This window comes from Scophthalmus maximus, chromosome 3, assembly GCF_022379125.1.
Source record: "Scophthalmus maximus strain ysfricsl-2021 chromosome 3, ASM2237912v1, whole genome shotgun sequence".
Taxonomy (NCBI): Eukaryota; Metazoa; Chordata; class Actinopteri; order Pleuronectiformes; family Scophthalmidae; genus Scophthalmus; species Scophthalmus maximus.
The window spans coordinates 6,844,804-6,865,000 of record NC_061517.1 but is presented as its reverse complement, the minus strand read 5'-3'; the positions used below and the strand labels follow the sequence as shown (position 1 = coordinate 6,865,000).

The 20,197-nt window shown below is 44.5% G+C and overlaps 1 protein-coding gene across 1 annotated transcript in view; it reads left to right on the top strand.

Moving 5' to 3' along the window:
• LOC118317428 (PDZ domain-containing protein 4-like) overlaps window positions 1-18,067 on the top strand; it is a 30,545-nt gene extending 12,478 nt beyond the window's left edge. The window contains exons 2-17 of the mRNA XM_035646098.2: window positions 2,418-2,471; window positions 3,898-4,000; window positions 4,737-4,992; window positions 5,119-5,203; window positions 7,466-7,564; window positions 8,041-8,103; window positions 9,577-9,678; window positions 11,804-12,279; window positions 12,422-12,629; window positions 12,920-13,373; window positions 13,933-14,350; window positions 14,444-14,514; window positions 14,732-15,078; window positions 15,330-15,470; window positions 15,601-15,713; window positions 16,167-18,067. Coding sequence (XP_035501991.2) covers window positions 2,418-2,471; window positions 3,898-4,000; window positions 4,737-4,992; window positions 5,119-5,203; window positions 7,466-7,564; window positions 8,041-8,103; window positions 9,577-9,678; window positions 11,804-12,279; window positions 12,422-12,629; window positions 12,920-13,373; window positions 13,933-14,350; window positions 14,444-14,514; window positions 14,732-15,078; window positions 15,330-15,470; window positions 15,601-15,713; window positions 16,167-16,398 — 3,222 coding nt within the window. The 3' untranslated portion in view covers window positions 16,399-18,067. The remainder of the gene's footprint in view (window positions 1-2,417; window positions 2,472-3,897; window positions 4,001-4,736; window positions 4,993-5,118; window positions 5,204-7,465; window positions 7,565-8,040; window positions 8,104-9,576; window positions 9,679-11,803; window positions 12,280-12,421; window positions 12,630-12,919; window positions 13,374-13,932; window positions 14,351-14,443; window positions 14,515-14,731; window positions 15,079-15,329; window positions 15,471-15,600; window positions 15,714-16,166) is intronic.
• Window positions 18,068-20,197: the final 2,130 nt, after the last annotated feature.

Below are 20,197 nucleotides of genomic sequence, written 5' to 3'. Positions count from 1 at the left end.
ATGATGAAGTCTCACCTCGAACCTCCATTGTTCAAAACTCGCATGTGAATTTTAAACCAAACCTCTCGGTTGCAACTCAGCATCGGATGAAAGCTGAGTGGGTTTTTTTGTGAGGGATTGTTGATAGTTGCATCTGGTGTGACTGTATCTCTTTAGAATATAATCAATAATCCGTCTCTACTGTGTAAAAAAACACAGAACACAACAGGCGTCTGAGATTAATCAGAAACACAGACATGAAGCTCCTGTGTGGAGGGTCGTCGGGCTATTTCAGCAAAAGACAACCCGTCAGCTCTTTTCTCTCTTAAGTTATTAATTTCACACTTCACTTAGCTGTGATTTCTGTCGAGCCAATGTGCCGGAGCCCAGTAGGGATGCTTATTGTTACCCTTCCAGTAACCACACACACACGCGTGCGCGTGTACGTACACACACACACACACACACACACACACACACACACTCACACACACACACACAGCAGACCAGTATAATGAGCAGGAGCGCAGCAGGGAGATGGGGGATGCTGTTATTTTCATGTAAAATATTGCACTCAGACAAAACAAACCCAATGGTACTTGTGTAGTGAATCTTCAAACGTGTGAGTCCCATCTGTGAGTCTCTCTGCACACAGATGCACTCAGTTCCAACCACAGACACTAAAATCCAGATTATTAGCATCAATTAGAGCCGAGATAAAACTGGTTGTAAAACACAGCGAGTGTAACTGTATCTGAAGGATTTGTTCGATTTAAAGCAAAATTTAAAAAAATTATAATCTAAATTTGAACCAATATGGTTGCACATATGTTGTGTGGTGTGCTTGTTGTCATTTCTGTTCCCGACTAAGCTTCCTAAAGTGTTGGTAGTTCCTCATATTTCTACAGGTGTTCCACAGACTGTATATAACAGCAGAGGGAGACTCCACTGCTTGTAAAAAGAAGTCAGTCTCAATAGAAGTCTATGAGAAAGTGACTCTACTTTTTACTCAGAACAAACCCAAAGCTTTTTCCTAGAATCACTGACGAACCAAAAGATGTTGGCGGCAATCCAGCAATCCACACACACGCACACACACACACACACGCGCACACACACCTTTGTCACCGCGAGAAATGTATTTTGTCAGGGCCGACCTATTTAATGGCAGATGAAACACACGCTCACTGATCAGGCCACAACAGGCCTGATAGACGATTGTAGTTATTGAGTGGGTATTGACCGGCTCAGGCCTTATGTTCACTGACACACACACACACACACACACACACACACACAGTGTCAGACAACCTGAAGAGGCCATGTAATGCATAACAATCGGTTCTGAAACAAAGGCATTGAGGAGGAGAGGTGTGTTCGACAGAGCTGTGCGTTTGTGTGCATCCATGCAAGTATTCATGAGCTGGTGTGTGTGTGTGTGTGTGTTTGTGTGTGTGTTTGTGTGTTACCTGGAAAATAGTAGGTTAGTGTGTGCGTTCAGAGGCGTCCTGCGTGTGTCTTGAAACATTAACTTGATGTGTGATGTTTCCAGCACACTTGAAAACCTACAATAAAAACACAGTAAGTATTTATATCATTACAGTTACACACACACACACACACACACACACACACACACACACAGTAGAAACACATTCTCATAAATAATTACCTCCGTGTTCATTTCCAAGCAGGTGTTTCTTTTCATACTGCCCCCAGAGTGACGCCCGTACTCTCTGCGTTCCGCTCACAGCTATATCACTTATGCTAATGTGAGCTGCTGGCAGCTCGTTGTGTGCGAGTCAGTTACGTGCTTCTGATTTGAGGCAGGATTGAACCAGGGGCTGCATACTTCTCTTTAAATTAGCATCTGTCCCGCAGACAGTTTGTGCCCTTGAGCAAAAACACTAGGTGGTTTTCACCCGACATGCCCTAAGTGTGCTCGTCACTTGGTCACATGCGGCTCTGTGCTTAAGGTTGAATATGGGACGGCACTTACCTTTACGTAGACCTTCTCAACTGCATTAATTATGTGTTTGGTTCCTGTAGGGGAGAGAAAGACTTGAAAACAAGCCGTGAGACACAAACCTGCTTTCAACCACGTTTTTCCCCATTTAAACATCCAGCAGACACAGAGCGACACCGTCATCTCATTGGAGGGATGTTGGTCCACCTGCTCATCTGATTCCCTCTATACTTTGAGCTCTGTGTTTGGTCTCCACCACCTCCAGATGGATTTTCTGGCTTTGACTGATCTGTCTGCTGTTGCAGTTTGATGAAAACACGCGATTTCTTCACAGCTATGGAAACATAAAGAATATTTATGAATTTGCTGTAATGACAATGTCAAACAAATCAATATAAAAATGTATCTTTTCATTTTCGGCCCGCCCTCCACCTAACCTCATCTGTCTGGGTCTCCATCTTTGTCTCATTAGCAGAAAGGATGGAGCAATTCCCTGCGGCCAATGGACAGACATGGAAACATAAAGGTAGGACACTGGGAAAGTTGAATCCATCAGCATTCAGTGACCCTCCGTCCTCCATGAGGGACTTCTCCCTTCCTCCTCACTGACTATGTCCTACACCGGCCTCCTATCAGTCATCTCTAATCAGGTTCTGCTCCCGTAAAGCTGAGGATGGATGGAGAATGCTTCCTCCAACACTGTCGCCCGTGCAGCCTTTTCCCACTGATTTATCTGAGGAGGGTTTGATCAGTGTGCACAGCCGCCCCGAGCAACATCTGCAGGGGGCTGACAGGATATCACGCTTTATTCCTTTACCTCAATCACAGTCAGGAGAAAGACACGTCGTCCGTGTCCCGGCTCCAGACTACATGAACCTAGTAATTCAGACTAGCGTTTGATGAGAGTGGGTTTGTGCTCAAGATTTTATTTATTCTGATTACTAGCATGTTTTCCCACTGTGCAGTTATCCCACGATGCAATTCCACCCCCCCCCCCAAAAAAAGAGATGGCCAAAGCTGGAAAAAATGAAAAGTAACATTGGATGGTTGTGAAACAGGAACTAAAAATGCAGAAAACCCACAGAGTCTCTGGTCTCTGCCTTGATAAATGTCAGTTTTTAGTTTTTCTTTTTGGGAAACCCATGAACCCATTTCAGGACCTTGGCAGGTCTACAATAAATTCCGAGATTTCTGTTACATATTTAGCAGCAAGTCCGACTTAACTTGCATCAGAAACTCAAAAACGTTTGAGCAACAAGCTGATGAAGGTCAATGTATTACCTAAAACAAGAAACACTGCAGGTGCTCTGAATTATGCATTGTCCTCGAGTCATTATTAGTCAGCCTCCGACCTTGACTACCGTTTGTTTAAATTCTCAGTTTCACCTTTTTTTGAATCATACGCCTCAGTTAATAATCATCACATTTATTCCTCAGATGCATTATTCCCTGGGAAATTTTCTGTTGATCCTCATGTTCCTGGAAAAAAAAAATCTCAGTTACTTCCAGTTGGACAAGAACAAATTCCGATGTGCAGTTTATCACTAACTTTGCTGAACACATCCCCCAGATGATGAACCGTCCATCAGAGTTATTTTCTCCTGCTGCATCTGCGGGCCAGAATCTCGTAACGTCACAAGCAGACTTGACATTTGCTGAGCGCTTTCCTGCGGCCCACAATTGAAAGACCCCTCCACCTCTCCTCGAGCGCCATGCTCAGCACAAATTTAACATTTCGAGCTCCTCTCCCGTGAAGGCTGGAGGAAGAAAAGCTGAATCATCAGTGTGGAGTTGCTTCTGTGCAACACTTGTGCGTTTATATGTCATCTTTAAAAGGCTTTGATGTCATGTTTCTCATGTCTCTTTATGAATGATTCTCTCTTTACTCACTCACACTGTATATCAATTTTACATCTATGAATCACATCAGTTACATCTCATCATCTCCTCAGGTCAGAGGACGGAGAACCTCTCAGCCACCGCTTGACAGGCCACAAAACTCCCAGGAGCCTTTGCAACAACCCGGCACGGTCCGCAAGATTCACAGGAGGAAAGGTAGATGAAATCTGACGGATACATGCATGAGCACATATAATATTTATCTGTCTTTTCTTTTATCTACTTTCACTTTACACAAGCATTTTCTTTTCCTTCTGTCTTCTGAAGTGTTGAGCCGCCGTCACACAGGAATCCTCCTTCTTCCTTCTCTTCTTTTAATATCATCTCTTTTCATCACTTCCCACCTGAGCTACTTTATCCTCTCTCAGGTCTTTCCCACGGTCTTGCCTCATTTCAACTCCTCCAATCTTTTCATCTGGTTTCTCTTCATGTGGTTTTCACGCTTCACATTTTCTCTGTTCTTTATTCCCCTTGTCACATCTCCTGATGTTGCCTCTCATCTTTTGCCATCGTCTTCTTAAATGTCAAATCATTTTGTGCAATCACTTCACTTTACCATCTTCCCTGATGTTAATACAGTCTTTTTTTTTTTCAGTATCACTTATTTGTAATCTGTCTCCTATTCTAACTCATATTTTTTAAATTTTCATTCATTCAAGCAAACTGTTGCTGTGATAAAAAAAAAACAACCTACAACATGGAGTAAAGTGCGTTTGCTATTTAAACAATGTGGTTGCTAGCCCGACTTTAAAAACACTTGACATTTAAAGAAGCTCTATACAGCAATATTATACATTATTAAATTAGAATGTCACTCAGAAGAGCGCAAACCTCCACCAAGGAGCACGAGTCCCCTTGTGTTTTGCTCATCCTGACACCTTCCACCCCTCAGGTACATTAGTGTGCAGCGGTAACGGGACCGGCAGCAGCTCCGTCTCCTCTTTTGCCTTGGTGGCGATCCCCGACTGCGTCGACAACGCCACGCAGACGGACATCAGCTTCCAGAACATCATGACGCTGGGGAGGAGCAAGGGTCATCATCATCATCCCCACAACCACCACGGCCGAGGAGACTCCTCCTCCCCGCCACCGCCTCCCCCTTCACCTCCCCTGCCTCACCTCGCGGGACCGTACGGGATCAATGAGTTGTACGTCCTGACCTGTTTTGTCTTTTGAATGACAAAGAAAAAAAGGTCTCCAGATATGAAAAAAATCAATAATGTTTGGACATGACTGTGATTGATTTTTCTTTCGTCCCCGTCTCCTCCCTCCAGCTGCGTGTTCGAGTACAACGACCCCAATGACTACTTTGACGTCTCGAATCATGAGGTGGACAGGCAGGATGACCTGGAGTACGAGGTGAGAACACCGCTGCTGTTCTACCGCAAACCGAGAAACCATTAGAGAATTCAATAATAGGTTCTCAAGTACTACGCTCCTGTAATGACTTTGAATGACTCAAGGTCCCCCTCCCCCCCCCCCCGTGAGAGAAAATACAGACATCTCCAGCTGCACATTTGTGACGCTGTGAAAAAATAGAACATCAACAGAGCCACAAGCACTTAACCTGATGACTATGTCTGGAATATAAATGAAGCAGATGTGCCCGTTTACTCAGTGAATCAATACGTTCAAAGGCCAGGAAAAATATGAACAAGACACGACAAAATCTGTCTGTTGAGGAACAGGCCGCTCGAACCGGTGATGTCCAGCGAAACAGCGACTGTGCTGAAGGTCATTTTCACAAAGCTCTTTTCTCAAGTAGTTTCTGACACGTATCGTATGGAGGTGGAGGAGGAAGGGAGGAGGGTGGTGGTCAAAGGGTTTAAAGGACAGTGAACAGGAAAGGAAGAGAGAGTTTGAGGTAAAAGCGAGGGATTAGGAGGAGAGAAATGAAAAGTAACGCATGGGATTTAGGAGGATTACTGAGGGAATAGCATGAGGATATAAAAAATTGAATATCAAAACCAGAATGTCGCGCATACTCACGCCAGGGCCCAACTGTCCCCTTAAATTCAATCAAGCTGCACCAAACTGCAAAGACTCATAGAGATCAGTCCCCTGAATATGCCTGATCTTCTTCTTATTATTCTTCTTCTTCTTATTATTATTATTACCTGGGATATTGGTGAAAAAACGTCCTATCTCATAATGTTAAAGAAAGCATTTAAAAATTCCTGGTTCCGCTCCTTTGTCTGGACCCATGCCAACACTTAATGGGTTCCCTTTTGGCCCATGTCCCACCATTTCACCAAGTTTCATGGAAATCTGCTCAGTAGTGTGTGTGTAATCCTGCTGAAAAACAAACAAACGGACAGGGGTGAAAACGTAACCTCCTTGGCGCCGGTAACTAATCAAGATGAAGAAAAGAAAAGGAAAGGAAAGGAAAGGAAAGGGAGGAAAAATGTGAAGAGGGCTGAGTGAGGGATTAATGAAATGAGGATGTGAAAGTGAACGAGAGGAGGACGGGAAGAGAAAAATTAAGAAATAAAGATGATGTATTTCTGCTTGCGCTGCAAAATACTCCTGCGCCCTCAGAAACGTCACTGAAACAAACTGAGCGCTGTGCGAGCCGTCGTGTTCGGTGGCCTAACGTGCCACTGTTTTAAGCTGAATGGCCCTTTTTCCTCCCTCTCTGCGCCACTGGTTCTCTGTCATTTCCAGAGACAAACGACCGTTTGGTCATTAAAGAAGTCAGTAAAGTGGAAACACTCGTACTCTTTCTGGTGCCGGAGAGACCTCCCGGTCCTTTGTGCTTCACGGTCATTCTTTCCTCTGCTCCGTTTCTCTCCCCCAGTCATTTTCTCATTAAGACCATGGTCATATTAAGATGAATTACTGTGATTTACTTCTAGAATTAAATCCTTTCATTTCTTCTTCTTGATGCCCTTCAACTAAAAAACTGAATTAGCCTGAATCTATTTATCAGTTTCCCGTGGTCTTCGATAATCTCAGATGGACCTTGCAGTGATCTTTGATGAGGAGGTCTATGGTTTCTGATCTAATAAGTACATAACTTATGATGGTCTGAGGGACTTTGCTGTGATCCATGATGGTCTAAGAGGTTTGTTAAGGTGCTCACTTCCGTGAGCTGAGCTTGAACAAGACTGCGCGTGATGATCTTAAAAGTTGTAAAAGCCCCTTCACACTGAGCCAGTTTGACACTCGTGAGAGAAACGTGGAAAGAATCTGTGGTTGTCGGTCCAAAATGGAGGTCATGATACCGTGGTTCACACCACACGTGACAAAATTCTGAGTCAGAAATTGTGGATTTAAATTCTCACTCTGTGGCTGCCGATATGATCCAAATTTACAATCCATGAATTGAAAGGCATGTGGGTAAAAGTGAAAATAACCCACATGCCTTTCTCCTTTCAACTGGGTCTACAGAGTTTTCTGATGTAACTCCCGTGTGCTGAGGTAAAATTACAGTTTTGTCGATGGAGTCTGTGGCTTTTAACATTTAACAGCAACTGGCAAAACCGCCGTTGACCAACAGTGAACCGCTGTGACAGGACTGACCTTTGAGGGAAACGGAAAGGTCAAGCCAAAGACCGGCGCTGCTCATCCTAAACCACTCAATCACTCTTCTTCCTCCTCCTCGTCTTCCTCTTCCTGCAGGAGGTGGAGCTGTACAAGTCCAGTCAGCAGGAGAAGCTGGGTCTGACGGTGTGCTACAGGACGGACGATGAGGAGGATCTGGGCATCTATGTTGGAGAGGTGACGACAGGAAACACTGATCATCACTTCGTTCATCTCTCTTGCTTCACCTCACAGAGGATTCACTCGCTCAATAAACCTCCTACTGTCTCGTTTATGTTTTCACTCATTTATGGAAAATACATAAAGTCTGGGCATGAGGTTGCTCTCCTACCCACAGAATTTATCAACATTCAATTAACCTCATCTTTCTTTTCATTCAATCTTTCATTCATATATTTTCTTATTCAATTTTCCATTTATTTATTACATCCATCCGTTAAGCACTTTATTCATCACATGATCCTTTGAATCATTCATCCAACCACATCCCTCTCTTTTCATTTATTCAGCTAGTTTATACTGCCTTACTCATTACTATTTATTTATATGTTGTTTAATTCATGAAGTCATTTATTTATCCACCCATCCGTTATTTGAAACCTCTGCTTAATGTCTATCTCTCTCCCTCTCTCTCCCTCTCTGTTGCGCTTCAGGTTAATCCAAACAGCATTGCATCTAAAAATGGACGCATCAGAGAGGGCGACCGAATATTACAGGTACAGTTACTTTTACTTTATTTAACTAAAGTTTAGTAAATGTATATTTACTCAGTTACTCAGTCAGTGGTCTTCAATCTATGTAATCAAGAGATTAAAAAAATAAATGCATCTCCGCCTAAAACAAATACAGGTTTTAATGCTCATTAAATTGATCTCTTTAATTAAAAGTCAGCTGCAATTCAAACCATTAAGACTGTTAGTGAGTTCTGAGAGGATGAGGTTTTTTCAGTTGTTTTTTATGGTGTTAATTTAAACCTGAGGGCTGATGAAAAAAAACAACAACCCTGTATTCATAAATAATGACTGATGACCTTCAGGTCAGTGAAATGCATTTCCTGCCTCCTGAATACAAACCCGTCCTCTGACACATTGACTGACGCCATCAGGGTTTAAAATAGATTCAAATCAAACTATGTAAATTTATACCTGAAACCCTCCGGACGGCCTCGTCCAATCAGAGAGAACCGTCAGCAGCCCAGTTACTGCTGCCCTAAAATAGACAGAGGAATGTGTGTGTGTGTGTGTGTGCGTGTGTGTGTGTGTGTGTGTGTGTGTGTGTGTGTGTGTGTGTGTGTGTGTGTGTGTGTGTGTGTGTGTTTTCTGTTCTAAAACAAACTTTGGAGATTTTACATGAGCTGGTGAGTCATGAGGCCAGAGAGTGTCATTTGAGTAAAGCTGTGCATACACTCTGCAATTTCAGAAATGTTGTTGTTCAATTCCAAATCACAATGTACGAGTAAACCTTCACCATGTTTCGTGCTTTGTTGCCAATTCTTACTCAAAAGATTATTTACTTGTTTACTGGGAGCATGTGAATTTAAATCTGGCAGATATTTCTGAGACTTCTTACTTCATCAGGTCATTGAAACTACAGCATTGCTGCTATTAATTTAAATAAACATTTTAATATTCCATATGAAAAATTCAGAATATGAATTTTAATAAATTAATCACACCTGCGGTCTCTTTATCCTCTCTGACGACCTCGTGCAAACGGGGGAAAGGTAAAGTTAGAAATGTGATAAGAATATACCAGCAGCAACCGGCATCACCATGGTTACCTGGCAGCGGCCGGACGGATGACGTCGGCTCGGGTTCCCATGACAGCCGTCACCACAGAGACAAAGGCCTTTTGGACAGATGTGGTGTCTCCCCAGGTGTTTGGGGAAAATTCAATTCAGCCCAAAGCAAACTGAACAAAGGTTCACACATGTAATTTTTTATTCTGCCAACTAATTAAAAGGTTCTGGGGTAAAATTAAATCACTTTTATCCAAACACAGTCTGTTTTTTTTTTAAATGACTCATCTTGCTGTGACGACATTAAAGGGCCATGCTGCTTTTTCTTTTTAAAGCTGCAAATGACAGAATACTTCACCACATTAATATTGTTCTTTTTGTTTGAAATGATCACTGTTTGAACACTGCACTGAAGTAAGGGGCTCAAACTCTGTCTCTCGTTACGTCTTAGATCAATGGAGTGGATATTCAGAACAGAGAGGAGGCAGTGGCCATCTTGACCAGGGAGGACAGCATCAACTTCTCCCTGCTGCTGGCCAGGCCTGATATAGAGGTGACACAACACAACGCAACACAGAGCAGCAAGACAAGACACAACAGGACGCTGCACGGCACGACACAACACAATAAAGTACAATGAGACACAAAAAAACGATGACACAACGGATCTCAAAAATCCAGCACAACATGTCACGGCGAGACTCTACACGTCCCGAAGGCGACTCAACCTCTGCCCTAATTCAGTGTCCGGGGCACAAACTGCCAGTGACCTCATCGACCACAGTTAGAGGTTAAAGTTCACCGGTGTCTGTTTCATACAGAAGTTTTTACGACAACACAAATGCTTGAAATGTTCAGTGTCCTTCATCGCTCTGAAACGTTTTCAGAGATGGAGGTTTTCCTCATTATCAGGGCCAGAAATAATCGCCACATCCATAACTACAGGTCGAACGCATCGCAGCCTAGTTTACTAACCTACTTTCTCCTCGTATCACTGCTGCCGCCGCTGTAGGAAGCCGACCAGAGAAGAAAGACTCATAACAGCCACAGTTTAGTTCGGAGCGTGGTCACAGTTCTGGTTTAAGGTTTGGGGCGGGGGGGGGGGGGTTCTCCTTGGGCCCTTCAACACATGGACAGGTGGAGCTGGGGATAAACCAAATTGTGATTAGTGAATCTCAGTGGATTCTGACCCACAGCCGCCACCAATTCTAGAGGCTTGGATAAAAGTCAAAGATAACATAACTGTAAAAATAAATCAGGGTCTCCGCCCAAACACTGTAAAGGTTGGAACGACAAAATGGTCATGAAATGAAACTTCCCATGGAGGTCTCCCTTTGCTACATCTTCATGTCTTTATATTCTATTCTCAACCTGTACAGCAAATCCCTCCAACCCCATTGGGCTAAAATAGTAAATACCTAAACCGTCATGAATGAATTAATAAACCTCATCTTATTAAGAATCTTCTGTGCAGCACAGTTTCATGTTCACAACCAGTTTTTTTCTAAACGTCATAAATTTCATATACTGAACATGATATTCACGGTTGTGTGTGTGTGTATGTACACAGTCATGATAAATGGCCGTGGTGTGGCAGCAGGTCCCAGAGTGTGTCCACATGCTGACAGAGGAAGAAATGCAAGACGGTGTATTCATACACATCAGTTAAAACACACTCCTTCATACACATTCATCAACAGGGCGTGTGTGTGTGTGTGTGTGTGTGTGTGTGTGTGCACAGTCAACACGCCAAATGAATGAGCTGTCACTCACTCCGTCAGTATTTAGAGAAGTCTGACACTTGAAGTCAGATCTGCTCATGATGAGAGAACTGGAGTCGATGGATGTTTTATCGACTAAGCGAATAATAAATTAGGACGTGATGTGACGGGGGAGCAGCTCCGAGGACAGAGGAGAGAGAGCAGAAACACCCATTACTGAGATACATAAAAATTGTATCCACTGATATAGAGAACACAATGTGCAGTATCACAAAAATGTCATTTCTTGTAATAATTTTATTTCTAAACTTGTGTTTAAATTTATTTTTTAGTTAAGAGAGGGAGGGGGGAGAGAGATGAAGTATCACATGGATGAAATGATGAAGGGATGATGGATGAGGAGGGGGAATGGAGGAGCAGTTATTTATCTTGTGTGTTCTAATTTTTTTCTGCCAAGGTCACACATACGCACACAAACACTTGCACGCACAAACACACACGCACACACATACACATTCATGCATGCATGCATGCACATACACACACACACACACACACACACACACACACACACAAACAAAACCACATTTACACAAAACTCCATCACAAAAAATATATTTATTACCGACAAGAAAAGACCAACAAGGTTTTAGTCCATCTCTCATTTCTTCCTGAATCCTAAATTTAAAAAAAAAATATTGATCCAAATCTGTTTTTTCTATGCTTCTCGTGATAACATAAAAGGTCTCTCACAATAATATCCCTCTATTAAGATACAAAGCGTGAAGAAATAATGGAAATTAATGATCTAAGATGCTTCTCGTTCAGTTCACCACCTACTTCAATTGTTACTGAACGTCAGTGTCCTCCAACACAAACTGTCGCTATAATAAAGGACCTGAATTCTAAGTTTTACTTTTAATTTCCACTGTGAAAATGCTCTGATTTTCTTTCCAGAATGAAAACCCTGCTGATCCGGGGGAGGACATAGAGCTGATGATGGAGGAAGGCGTTTTCCACCCAACCCCTCAAGCCTCCTCTTGTTCCCTCAACTCGTCTCACCTCTCCGGCTACTATCGCCTCCGCTGGGGAGCAGGAGGAGGCCTGACCTGCCCCGGAGGAGGAGAAGAAGGAGGTGGAGAAGTTGCAGTGGTCGACGTGGAAGTGGAGGAGGAAGAAGACGAAGAGGACGGCGAGAGAGGAGAGAAGGAGGACGGAGACACACCGGTCCCCCTCCCTCCCCTGCTGAGCCTTGCTCCGCTACTGTCCAACAGCCAGGAGCTGGACAGCGGCGTGGGCCGGACCGACGACAGCACCCGCTACGAGGAGTTGTCAGAACAAGACCCGCTGGGCGACCAGACCAGTGCCTGTAACACCAACACCACCAACACGCCGGGGAGCACCAGGAAGTTCAGACCAGGACCCAGCCCCAGGTAGGACAGGAGGACTTTGACTCCAACAATGTCAGTGTTTGTAGGGGAATTATTTATTTGATTGACTGAAGTACAAATACTGGGAGAGGATCATAATACCTCAGATCACAGAATACCACCCCTCCCTGTCTCCTCTACCCAGGCCCAGTCCCAGTCCCAGACCCAGTCCCGGCCTCGGCCCAAGCCCCAGGCCAATCCCCAGCCCTGGGCAGGGACGGGGAGACACCACCCCTCCTTTCCTCCACCTGCGAGACCTCCAGCTCAGCTCAGACTCTCTCCCCGGCCTCGACTGGACAGGTGCAGGAGGAGGAGGAGCAGCGTGCAGCCCCCACCACCATCACCACCACAAGGTAGATCACAGCGAGGTCTGGATATATTCAGAAGTATTTATTACAGGAGATCAATATTGAGGAGATTTCAGGTTTTCTGAACATTTTTACTATCAAAGAAAACTGGGACAGTAGCAAAACATTTACATTTGAGCGGCTGATACCTCAACCAATCCTTATTGGGCCCTTGAGGAGAAAATCCAGCTATGGACAAGTATTTGTCAAAAGAAATCAATTCTAGTTGTGAAACGCTTCCATGGCTTATTTTTTGTTTTCTGGCTACAAAGTGACCTCTGACCTTTGACCTGCAGCACTACCACCACCATCACCACCAGCCGCCTCTGACCATGATGATGATGATGCCGGGCCTGACAGAGGAAGAGTGCCAGCGATACCAGGAGCTGCTGGAGATAAAGTGTCAGTACGAGAGGCGCAACGAAAAACTGCAAATAGAGGCCGCGAAAAAGGATCGCAAGGACGTCGACGCGCAGGCGGAAGGCCAAGCAGAAAGAGAAGAGTTGGAAAGAGAAAACAAAGCCCCCGCTTCTTCTTCTTCTCTGGTTGTGGATGTGAACTGCAACGAAACCTTCAGTGAGCACGAGATGGCGCTCATCGATGAGGAGTTGCGCCACCTAGAGTTTAAGTGCCGCAACATTCTCCGTGCCCAAAAGATGCAGCAACTCAGAGAGAGATGCATGAAAGCCTGGATGATGGAGGAGGAGACGGCGGCAGCCGGGGCAGCGCGACAAGGCCCCCCGGAAGCAGGTAACCATGACACACAACCCAGCCATTACTTGATATATGTTTCTTTATCATATATGACTTGATATATGATTGTGTATTAAAGCCCTGATAAAGCTACATTTTCTTCTATTTCTACATTTAAATGTTAAATGTGATGAAAGTATTTGTGGTGGCTCTGACTTTTGACGTTGTTAATGACGTTGTGACATTCTCATACATTTATTGCAATCCACGCTGCGATGTCATGCTGCACTACAGTGCATCACTTTTAGGCCACTAGATGGCAGCAAATGCAGGCTTGTGCGCGTTTTTTAAAGGCTTTTTATCACAGTTTGATGTGATTTCATTGGAAAGACATTGGGGATTGGATATATTTACATTCACCAACTGGTCACACAAGAATCATGATTTAAAAAATAATTTTACTTCTTTACTACTGACTATTACTCAGGTAACATTAGGGTTAACTTTAACCTGACTAAAATTCTGCTGTAGCATCTGATAAAGCTAAAGTAATAAACTAAATACGCATGGTTGCAGTGCAGGTGTTGAGGTTACAATACAAAATCCTTTCTTGTAGATATGGTTAATGATGATGACGACGACAACGACGACCCTCACCACCACGAGTTGTCGGCCATCAATGAGCTCCCGGAGCGCGAGCGATCTGACGACAAAGACAGCACCAGCGCCTACAACACCGGAGGGGAGAGCTGCCGGAGCACGCCATTAGTCAGCACGGAGCAGATCGCGCCTCTCCATGAAGAGGAGGACGAAACGGGCCGGCGACTGATGTCTCCGCCTCCTCTCCTCCCCCTCGGTCACCTGCCCCCTCTGAACTCCCCTCTCACCCCGCGCCGTCACAGGCGGGACAGAGAGAGACGCCACTCCAACCTCAGCTGCTCCTTCTCCCCGAGCACCTACAGGAAGTATGAAGCGGCCAATGGCAACGGGGCAAATGGCTCAAGCTCCACCCCCTCTACACCCTCCAAGTTCAGGTGATCTTCATCATTTGTTTTTTACTATTACTATTAACTTAGTTTAAACTTTGCAAAACTGTATTGAAATAATGCTGGATATTTTGCTGTCAGGTCTCTGACCAGAGAGGCGAGGTCGTCTTCAAGAAGGGGTGTGGCTGATAGAGAGCGGGGCTCCAGAGGAGGTACTTGATACGTGCTTCATTTGCTGAAACACTTAAATCACTCACCTTGTGTTTAAATCAAGTCAAACAAAACGGGCTCATTTTACGTCTGCTGATGTGTTTGTCCTCGGTCCTGTTGAAAAGGCCCATGGTTCGTGCATGATCACATCTGCCTCACACTATAAACACCTGGTTTGGGGGGTCTGTCACGAATAGACTGTATTTGTTACCATTGCAGATGGAGCCGCCAACAGGCCCGGAGGTGGAAGTGCAGAGTCCAGTCCCTATTTCACCAGGCGGCACCACAGCCACAACAACCCATTAGAGCGCTACCAGAGCTGTATGACGCTGCCCTCCGAGGGCCTGGTGGACCCCCTGGACCGCGTGAGGAACAGACCGAGGGCTGAGGCCGAGGAAAGGGGGATGGGCGCAGGCAGCAGCGGCCCGGGCAGCCCCAGGAGTGTGAACAGCGCCCCCTGCGGTCTGGAGGACCACCATAGAGGTGCCTCGCGGTTGGGACTTGCCTTACCACTTGGGTTGACACAGTCATCGCCAACGGCCTCACCGCAACGCATGGAGTGGAAGGTAAAGAGTGTGATGATGATGATGATGATGATGGGGAGTCAGCCTGAAGGGTCAACTGCACTAACCTTGTTCGAAAACACTTTTATCTTTGGTCACTGTGGTTTTTCTCTAACATTAATTGAAGTAATGCATGTAAAATATACATGATTTTAAGGCTCGTGGTTTTGAATGTGCGCAACCCCCAGTACAGTCTTTTAAAGGCAACATTTAGTGAGTCTTTGGACAAGAAGCTACTGATTCTCTGTGTCCAGGTAAAGATCCGCAGCGATGGCACCCGCTACGTGGCCAAGCGGCCGGTGAGGGACCGCCTGCTGAAGGCCAGAGCCATGAAGATCAGGGAGGAACGCAGCGGCATGACGACCGACGATGACGCCGCCAGCGAGATGAAGCAGGTAGAGTCTGCACAGTAATCACGGAAATGCAGAAGGTCTAAATCACAGTGTAGATTAAGAGGTCAGAACAGACGCGACTACATCCCTCAACTGCTCATTGAACCACCACATATAACTCTCCTCCAAACAGGGCCGGTACTGGAGCAAAGAGGAGAGGAAGCAGCAGCTGCTGAGAGCCAGAGAGTACAGACGAAGGCGAGAGTTCATGATGCAGAGCCGCCTGGATTACCTCAAAGGAGACAGGTAACAAAAGGTCCACACACTTCAAAAGATGCAACGTGACTGGAGGTGACACTTGGATCATGTCTGGATTAGGAAAAGCAAGACAATCAAATATATTCAGGGACATTTTCCTGCCATCTAACTCTATGGATTCAGAATGTATCAGTAGAGTTTGAGGGTGTGTTAGCATTTCATTTCCTTTCAAATTATGTTGGTTTTTTTTGAGTTTGCCCAATTCTTCACCACCACATCATGAGATTAAGATGAGATCAATGTCAGCAGTGAAATCCTCTTACCTCCTGCTGCTGCCGAGATGTCAATGGACCAATTTGCACACACTCATAAATATATCTGTCCCCTAATATATTCTGTGCATTCAAGATTATTTTCCACGCTACACACTGAAATGTGTGAAACCACTACACTTTTTGCCTTGGACTAATTGAGCGTTCATTTTTGGTTTTCCTTTAACAGGGACCCTTCGTCGTCAACAGGGAGCACTTTGGACCAGGGCGCCCAGCTCCACCCCCGACAGGACTCCCCCGGCAACAACATCCTGTCACTGAGCCAGAAGAAGGTCACGAAGAAGAGGAACCGGCGAATCCTGGACAACTGGATCACCATCCAGGAGCTGCTGGCTCACGGCTCGAGGTCGCCGGACGGAAAGAAAATATACAACCCTCTCCTCTCCGTGACCACGGTGTGATGTGAGGACGACGGGGAGCACGAAGAGGAGACCGGAGGGAAGAAACTGACAAGGAAAACTTGGACCTAAAGGATCATAGATTCCGATTTTTGGAGCTTGAAGAAAATAGAGTAGAAGACTTAACACTTGTGGAAGAAAAGAGGGAACTTTAAAGGCTTCAAACTGTCCCCTGAACTGTACTTAATAGCGAGTGCACATTGAAAACGGAGAAAGACAGAAGGAAGTAAAGGATATGAGGGGTTACAGGAGAGTGCAGTTGAGCCAGAAGTATCATAAAATAATCAATAAATAAACTTGAAAAGTCGAGAAACGTTGGAACTTTTCAGGTGCTAATGTCCCCACAGGTGGAACTGGACTGGGTTCTGATCATTTAAAGACAACACACTTGACAGGACCCAAGGTGTTCGACCTCTCTCGGCCTCAAATTTAGTAAAGATGGGAACAGCTTTCAAATGCAGAGGAAACAGTTTGTTCTTATTCATGAATATGCTCCATGGCAGCGCAGGCGGTAGATAAACTGTTCCCTGAGCCTGAAGGACACAGGTTTGATCTCATGGTCTGTCCAAGGAAATTACAGACAGAACATTAGAGATAGCACAGTTCGACACTGACCACATACATGGTTGGATGCTGGCTAGCTCACCGCTGATGCACAGTTGGCTACATGGGGCAAAGAAACAAAGCGATCATGATCGCCGCTGCGCAGACGCTCGCTCCAATGACGTCATCATCACAAGATGGCAGCACCTGTACTAGGGATATTTTGGCTTAATACTATTTACATACAGTCTTTATAAAAAGTCATTCGGTGCAACAACTTGGTATTGGGTACTGACAAAGGTCCGGGACCAGATTTCTCCTCTGACTGTCGGGAGGTTGGCCGAGGGGGGGTTGGTGCGCCAAAAACACCTGCCGTCTGAGCACAATTGTATCCATAGTAACGTGTCTGGCAAAGTCCACATTAACTGCAGTGTGATGTGTGATAATACAGTTACAGTGAAATGCTGAAAAAGAACAATTCAGCAACAACTTCACACGCTTTGTTTTCGTGTAAAAACAAAAGTTTCTGTTGTTGACTTTTGCTTCATGTCTGAACATCTTCACGACTTAATTCTCAGAGTTAAAATATACAGAAAAATTGTGGTGGTGAAAAATTTTGACAAAAAAATTGTAAAGTATTATTGATACATACAGATGGAGACGGACCTTCAGTATTGAACCCTATACGTTGAAGGAAAGATCGCTTTTTATGTTTGACTGTCAGAACGCATCGAACGCTGATTTTAACCTTCTAATTTGTGACTTGTTCTACATCTCACCTGCCTTTAAATTTACAGGTGCATCATTTGTAAACGAATGGGAATGGGGACCAATATGATTATTATAATGTTTTTTTACCTTATTATTACATGCTACATACATGCTAATATTTTGTCCATTCAATTTTGCCAGTAGGATGACGGATAATGATTGTGTTGGGCCTGTGTATAATGAGATATTAATACTCAGTAATGAAATGCATGAATAAAGTACTGAACTTTGTGGATTATTGGACATAATTCTTGAATCTAAAGTGATGTAGTGTACAAAGCCTTATGCAGACATTTTTAGTAGTGAAAGATGTGAAAGTGCAAAGAATATTCAAAAGAGTTCATTAAAAAGAAAGTGATATAACGTACAAAGTGCTCCCTGATTTTTCTTCTGTGAGTCCCATCTCAAGTCTTTCAGTTAAAAATATCAAACCCTCAGGATCGGATGTGTTTTTTCTACATTTAACTGTTATTTGGTTCCTTTGACATCAATTAACTGGCCCGGGAAAAGAAAAGAATAGTAAAAGTAACAAAGCGTATTCAAAACAACGAAAATGTAAAGACTAAATGTAAATTTACCAATTACTGCAGGGATTGACAGGCTGAAATAAAATGCTGGAGTACTCGACCAATCAGGCATCTTAAGCACTGCAAACCCCGTCCCAGAGTTTTCTGTACATTTGTAAATTACTATCCCCTGAGCAGGGAATTTTCGGTGGGTCAAAAGATTTCAATCGGCTCCTTCTTAATACGGTTGTCCCAGTAAACACAGCAGCCTCGAGGAGAAACCAGCAGGGCTGCAGCCTTGACAGAGTCGTCTTTCCATGTCCAGTCAGTATAACAGCACTGAACCAAATCCCTCTTCCACAGAGCTAACGAAGGGGGAGAGAGAGGGAGCAATGGAGTGATGGGTTGAGGGGCAAGTGAAAGACGGAGAGAGAGGAATAAGGAGATGGTTCGGCACAGTGACTAATATGCTGAGGGAGTTTGAGGATCAGCCGGGAGAGAAGGAGGAAGAGGAGGAGGAGGAGGAGGAGGGAGAGCAGGAAGGAGGTGATAAAAGAGCAATGAAAGAAACTGAGCCGTATGAAAGTTGTTGTTTTTTTTAATGGTACAACATTGACAATTTTAAGGGCGGAAGGAATGCGGAAAGTGAGGGATATAAAAGCAGCCGAGGAGAAAATAAGAGATGTACAGAGATCGAATTAAGAAAGAAAGAAAGAAAGAAAGGATAAAACTACACAGAATGGTAAACTTGGATGAAAGAACAGTGGATGGAGGAAGTAGTAATAACATCAGAGCAGCTCCTTAATTCACTGTCGCCATGGTGACAGGACCAATCAATCACCGCTGACAGACGGAGACGTCTCACTGCAGCTCCTGCAGAGCGATGGACGAGCCAGCCTGAGCCCGTCCAGCCGCTATTAAAGACACAGAGAGACGGAAAAGATACTGTTCGGAAGTCGGAGGCAGAGCCAGGAGAACATTAGCTGATCCATCAGGGCTGAACTGGGATCAGCCCTGACCCGACAACACACATTCACACCACACCACGCATACTGGAATCGTTTTATTGGAATATCTTTTTTTCCAGTGTTCATGGCGCCGACATGTCTTTTAGTTTTATCACCATACGAAAATCAAGTTTGAAAACAGCTTGAAAAATACCTCTGAAAAGAGGGAGAGGAGGGGTTTGTGTTGCTGCTGGCGTTCACGGTGAAATGAAGCCTCATACTTACAGAAGGCAAGCTGTTTGGGAAGTGGCACCACCTGCAGGAGTCCCACTTTGCCTGTGCGTAAAGTGCAGTGTGCCAAAATCACAGAGCGGCACAGCGGCCGTCTGTGCTAATACTGAACTCAGAGCGATGACAGGCCTGAGTTAAGCCTGTTAGTTCATGAGCCTGAGCAGAGGAATGTGATGGGACGTACGGGAGCGGAGCGTAAAGTTTTAAACCTTAAACCTGTGGCTGGATCCATGGAGGAGGAGCCGTCATGACAGCTTGAGGTCAGCATGTCATTGAGGTCATTGGACAACTATTAAATAACATTCATTGCCAGTCATTTGGTTTTGTTTTCTGTATTTGCAGGGCACCTGTTGGGTCCAAAAGACCCTGGTCTGTTCTCTGCAGGTCTGACTATACATTGTTGAAAACAAACGTTCTCAGTGAAGCAGAAATCCTTGTCTTTCGCTATCAGCACATTAAAAGACAAATTCTGCCATCTGCTGGTCCTCCGTTGGAGCTTGTCAGGCCTTCTTTGATTTTATTTGATAGAAGTTTTTTAATCTTTGAAAGCAGTGGTCAAATTGGTATAATCATTGTTTCTTTTATTTATTTATTCAAATTATAACAATTTGCAAAAGTGAGATCCACATGCCAATGCACCCCAGATGTGCATTAGTGTCCAAAGTGGGCAAGTCGTATGCCAAAATTATCACAATCTTTCTGAGTATGTGTTCCAGGTTGAGGGAGCTTTCATGTGATTTATCC